This window comes from Solanum stenotomum, unplaced genomic scaffold (genome assembly GCF_019186545.1).
Source record: "Solanum stenotomum isolate F172 unplaced genomic scaffold, ASM1918654v1 scaffold28252, whole genome shotgun sequence".
In the NCBI taxonomy this organism is placed as follows: Eukaryota; Viridiplantae; Streptophyta; class Magnoliopsida; order Solanales; family Solanaceae; genus Solanum; species Solanum stenotomum.
Window position 1 is genome coordinate 239,915 of NW_026029907.1, and position 6,344 is coordinate 246,258.

At 26.6% G+C, this 6,344-nt stretch overlaps 1 protein-coding gene across 3 annotated transcripts in view; it reads right to left on the bottom strand.

Moving 5' to 3' along the window:
• Nucleotides 1-1,704, bottom strand: part of LOC125851628 (uncharacterized) — an 18,719-nt gene extending 17,015 nt beyond the window's left edge. For 2 of the 3 annotated variants that reach the window (XM_049531397.1, XM_049531396.1), the window contains exon 1: nucleotides 876-1,320. In XM_049531397.1, the coding sequence (XP_049387354.1) occupies nucleotides 876-1,208 (333 nt within the window). In that variant the 5' untranslated portion in view covers nucleotides 1,209-1,320. Of the gene's footprint in view, nucleotides 1-875 lie in introns of all 3 variants that reach the window. The other variant, XM_049531395.1, reaches the window with a different exon arrangement.
• Nucleotides 1,705-6,344: the final 4,640 nt, after the last annotated feature.

A 6,344-nucleotide genomic window follows, 5' to 3' on the forward strand; every position in this document is an offset into this window, starting at 1 on the left:
GTGGGTCCAACATTAAGTAATCATTACCTTTTTGACTACCACAGCATGTTTAGAATAGTAGTATCTTCATTATCTAAGCTAAATAAAAAATTACTTTTCAGAAAATGCATTGAAAATTAGGTTACTATAATGTTTAAAGGAAGAACATCAAGGGGAAATTCACTATTCATTCACTTTGTTTCTAATCCAAAGTTTTTCACACTTACGTTTGTAATCAAACTCAAAGAGAAAAACAGCTTTGGTGATGAGTTCCATCATCAAACCAAACTAAGAACAAAGGAATTCTACTAATTTAAAGAGATTCAAGAAATTATTCAATATCTTGAGTTGAGGGTCTATCGGAAACCACCTCACAAGGTAGGGGTAAGGTCTGACCTCCCCAAACCCCACTTGTGCGATTACACTGGCTATGTTGTCCTTGTCAAGAAATTATGCTATTAGATCAAAAATTCATGATTGGATGATTTAAAGGACAGTGATCAAACAAAAAACAAAACAATTCTACTATTTTTTTTTGAGATTCAAGAAACTATACTATATGATCTAGTTTCATGACATGACAATGATCAAGAAAAAGCTTAGTCCCTCCTAATTCCTTACCCCTACAAGACAAGAAAGACACAAATCCATAGCCCATAGCCCGCATTAAAAGTCAAGCTTCCACACCAAAAGTCAAGGCCTTTGATCAATTCTCAACAATTTGTTGATGGGACAGAATTCTCAATAACAACAGTAGCTCTAACAAATTGAGTTCTCATTTCTCATAAAATATACCAAGATCAAATTTTTAATCACTTTTTTTAGTTCTAAAAACAACCAAACAAAAACATCAAAACCAATAAACTTAAAAGAGGTAATAGCAAGAGATATCTCACATTGAATACTGTAAAAGAAACATCCCAAGGATGAAATGCAATCTCTTTGGATACAGATAAGTTGCAAAGACTTTGAAACTCCTCATTCCAATAAACAACTCCATCATCCTTCAAAGACTCTTCCTTTGTGAAATTCTTCTTAACACTTTTCCTCTTTAGAGAACTCAAAGTCAAAGAATTGCCCTTTGAGCCTTTCCACTTGATTTCAACAACCAATCTTTGAAAATCTTGAGAAAAGTTTAGACCTTTAACACAATTCACAGTGATTTTGGCCTCAAATTTCTTTGAAGTTAATTCAGGCCATGGCCTCCACTTCATCATTTTCACAACCATCCCTTTGAATTCACACACAAAACTAACAAATACTCAAAAGGGTCCTCAAGAAACACAAAAAAGATTCACACAAAACAATCAAATACTCAAAAGGGTCCTCAAAAAAACACACACAAAACTAACAAATACTCAAAAGGGTCCTCAAAAAACTAACAAATACTCAAAAGGGTCCTCAAGAAACACAAAAAAGATTGACACAAATCAATCAAATACTCAAAAGGGTCCTCAAAAAACACAAAAAAGATTGACACAAAACAAACAAATACTCAAAAGGGTACTCAAGAAACACAAAAAAGATTCACAAGAATGAAGAAAAAAGGAGGTTTCTTTGAATTGTGAGATAAAAAAGAAAGGGGAATTAGGTGTTTATCAAAAGGGAATTTGTAAGTTCATGAAAAAGAAGAATTGTTTTATGAGTTGTGCAGAACCACTCTGGTTTTTTCTAGAGAGAGAAAGAGAGGACAGAGAGAGAGGCCGGCATTGTAAAAACACCTAAGAAGTAACGTCTCCTATTTCTAGTGGAATTTCAAGTGTTTGTCTCACACTATTCTTCCTCTTTTGGTATTATAATTAATGAGTTTCCTTTACATTGTTGTTGACTAATTCAGATTTTCGTCACATAATTATAAATTTTTATTTTTATTAATTAATTTAAATTTACATTGTAAAAGGTTCATTCATGGAAAACATGTTTTTATATTTAAGACTTAGAAATATAAATTTCTTATTAAGAGGAAAAAAAATTCAATCAAGGCACCACAAATGAGTCAATTGGATCAAGTATATCCATTGCCAATTACTTGAAATGTAAATATAATAAAAATATTATTTTTTTAAGATAACAATTTCCAACAACACTCTAAGGGGTCATTTAGTCGGGATCAAGCTATTTCGGGATAAGTTATTCAAAAATTTGTTATTTCACCATATATATATATGGTATAACGTATCTCATCACTGTGATAAAAATGATTGGATAAATAATTTAAGGACCACCTAATACCTCTAACCAAATATGGATAAAATAATCTTACATTTTGTCCTTAAATTATTATATTTTATATTTCACACGAAACAACTCCTAACTCTCTTATGACTTGTGTCGATTAGATAAGTATATCCATTGCTAACTACAAACTGTAATAGTGAAAATATTCAATGGAGTCTGTGGAAAATAGAGTATATACAGAATTTATCACTATCTCATAAAAATAGAGAGACTATTTTTAAAAATATAAATATATTTAAGATAAAAATTTCCAAGAAAATCTAACTAGATTCATGTCTCATATTTTTACCATAAAATATAGTAACAATAATTTTAGGTACATTGAATTTTCTTTTGGCTTCCCGGTATTATTTGCATTAGGTATCTTTGAAAGCTTTTGAGTGATTTAGAAATTATTTTAAAAAAATAACATTATAGTGATAATTTTTTTAATAAACAATATTTGTCTGAGGTATCTTGAAAGCTTTAGAGGGATTTAGAAATTAACTTTTAAAAATAACGTTGCAGTGATAATTTCATATTTTGGATAGGATAGAGAATTCTCTATTGACGTAAATATTATGAGAAGTCTAAAGTTAGAATTTCAAATTCCTATATATTGATTGATCCAACGTCGTATAACTTATACAGAAAAATTAATACATGAATAATTTGTTTCTTATCCAGCTATCAAACAATCCCTAAAATATGTATATATAAATAAATTTATATATGAAAGACATATGTCTTATATTTATTGATTAAATGCTAATACCCAAATAAATACATAAAATGTGTGAAAATATTTTCGCTTGTCCCACAAAAAAGAATAATGGTAGAATTTTAAGGAATCGTTTCTTGCTTAATAATCTGTATATTTATATATCAAGTTACACTAGTACTTTAAAATGAGATTCTTCTATTTAAAAGTAGTCCTAAAGAAAATAAAAACAAAAATATTTAACAATACATGGAGAACTTTAATAATATACCTATTTTTATAATTTTTAAAAAGTCATCTTATAATTAAATTTAATTACAACTGAATATAATTATATAATTTTAACATGTTTATTTGACCAAGTGACTCAATATTTTTTATTACAAGGCTACTTAAATGATAATTCTTCTCACATATTGCCACACAATATTCAACCAAATGAGAAAATCTTATTTCGTATTATAATTTTCAAATATTTAAATTTTAATTAAATTTTTAAAAGTAATTAATTTGATTTAGTTTTAAAAAATGGTCTAAACAAGAACTTAAAACAGTATTTTCTTTGTTCCTATTTAGTTGTTACCATTTTAGGTATCAGGCCTATTAAGGAAAAAAAATACATAATTTTACTATTATACCCTTATCAAATAATTTTTAAATAAATTTTTAATAAATGAACATAAATTAATTTATATCGGACAGAGAGAATACTTACTCAGACATTTCCCTTAAGATTTCAATAAATGAATCATGTGCATAAAATCTAGTCAATTTAAGAATCTTATACTAGTACTATATGGTTGTTAATTACCATATATTGCAAAGTCACATCATATTCAAGAATCAAATATTATTAAAGATTTTTACTTTTTCAGGTGGTATTAAACAAGGACAATAATAGAAAATTTATATAACATATATACCAATGAGTTAATGTATATATTTAATTTAAAAAAATTAATACATAAAATTCGAAAGTTTTCAATATACCTAATCCTTTTAAGATAAGTTTTAATGAATTTGGGATTTTAAATAATTTTCAATATACCTAATCCTTTTAAGATAAGTTTTCAATGAAATTAATATATAGCAAATTCATGACAAATTCAAAAATTAAATTTTATTTACTAGCCTAATCTTTTCAAGATGAGCATTCAATGAAATCTAACCAGACTCTTGTGTCATGGACTTGTTTGGATTTTCCTTCTTTTTTGCAATTAGAGATATAGATGAGACTTTAAAATTTATTTACACATTCATATATGATGTGTCGTTTGTCTTTATATTTTATTTTATAGCGAAGTGAACAACATATTTAAAGTATTTCAATTCTTTAGTTTTATATTTGAACTATTAGGTGTACGATTTTTTAAAATTTTATTTATAAAAATACACACACCTTAATTATCAATTGTTTTCCTTTTCTCCCTTAACGACAATGATATTTCAAATAGGAAAAGAGAACAATAAATAATTGAAGTGTGTTTTAATAAATAATTGGTAATAGTTCAAAAAATCTCCGCACTAATAATTCACATATGAAACACGAAAAAGATATATACTTTAGATGTTTTCTTTTTGTCATTAACTCTTTATTTTACTATTTATCGTTACATATTTAAATTCAAAAGTTGGTTGTATCAATTTGTTGTAGGGTTGGTTTTAAAATTAAATAAATGTGTTAATAATATTGTTGACGCCGCATATGCGCTTTTGATTATTTTTTTTTCACCTTTAATACTCACAAGTTTATCTAAATTATTAATTATTTCACCGTTTAATTATTCATATGTTATATTAAGCTTGCACCGAGCATTTCAAATTTTGAGGATAATATATAGTTCTAAATAGTCTAAATATAACATATTTCTTATATATAAAGGGATAAAAAATACACATTTATTTAATTAAATATCAAATATATTGAATCATATGTCATAAAAACAAAAATAAGAATTTATTAGTAGGACCAAACATGCTATGAAAAAGCCATCTCGATTGATATCATTCAAATGCGAATATAGGCTTGATTGAAGCATAAAAGTGAAATAATAATAATGAGAGGCTTTTGTCCGTTAATGATCATCTTACCTGTCTCCTACGCTACGCTCTCAACTGGATCAATCGCTTTGTCCTAATTTATTGAAGAGGTGCCCTGTGGAACATGTTTTATGGAATTATTTATTCCTAATTTATTAGGCAATAAACATTCTTATGGTAGCAACAATTAGTAGGTAAGGAGAATTTTTTTGGTTGGATATTGATAAATTATATGTTACATCATCGAGTTTAGTATAAATGTAGAATGTTTTATTTTATTTTTTCTTCTATTTTAGCGGATAAAATTGAAGGAGTGATATGAACAAACAAAAATTGGATGGTGGTTTAGGTAAAGTCCAGCACTTAATTTTAAAATAAATAAACGACTCAAATTTGTTTAGTTTTATGGTATGTTAACATTAATTTGGCCATTTCAAAAACAAAAAAAATAAAAATTGGTACATTGTCTACGTAAGAAGAAAATAAAACGTATTGTAACTTCAATGTGAGTCTTGCTTTATTTATTAGGTTGTATTGCCCCTTTGACACTTACTTTTTCTTTTGATTTTATCGCTCGGTGTTTGATATTTATATTGAAGTTTGACTAAATTTAAATTTGCATCGAAAAATTTCTTATTGAAAGATAAAGCATGCATTTTAAAAAAATAAAAATGATTTCATATTCAAACTCAAACCCAATCTATAATTTAAGATTTAAAAAATATACTTACGACTCCGTCACAACGTTGATGCGCCTTGACACTTACGTTTAACAATTGAATATGTCAAAAAGCAAACTTACTTTTCCATGCTATTGCAATCCGTCAAGCAATATAAACCAAATATAAATGCACAAAAACAAGAAGAAAAAAACTAAGAACTATTCCTAATTTTATCTGGTTAATTTTATGGAGGTAACTCAATAATTGTTTTAATGCACCATAAGTTAATAGATTAATTTTCGTAACAAAATAATCTTTAATTAATTTTATTTAATATCATGAAAATTGATAAATTATATTTTATAACGAAAAAGTAATAGTACTATACTCAATTTTGAATAAGTATCACGAAAAGTTATTAGAAGGAAACAAATGAGACATTTTCTACGATATAGTTGAATTTAATTTTTTCCATCATTTCCCCCCTACCCTCATATAATAAAAATAAATAAATACTAATAGTTTGACAATATTTTTTTATTCGATGTTTGACACTCGTATTTGGTTGAGATTAAATTTGAATTTTCATATTAGTAAATAATTATCTTCCTAACAAGGGACTCTGTATCTACACGATAAATGTCTGAATATATGTTCTCATGCAATATTCTTGAACTATACAAATAATTTTCTGTGAATATATATTGCATTTAATCAACCTTTAT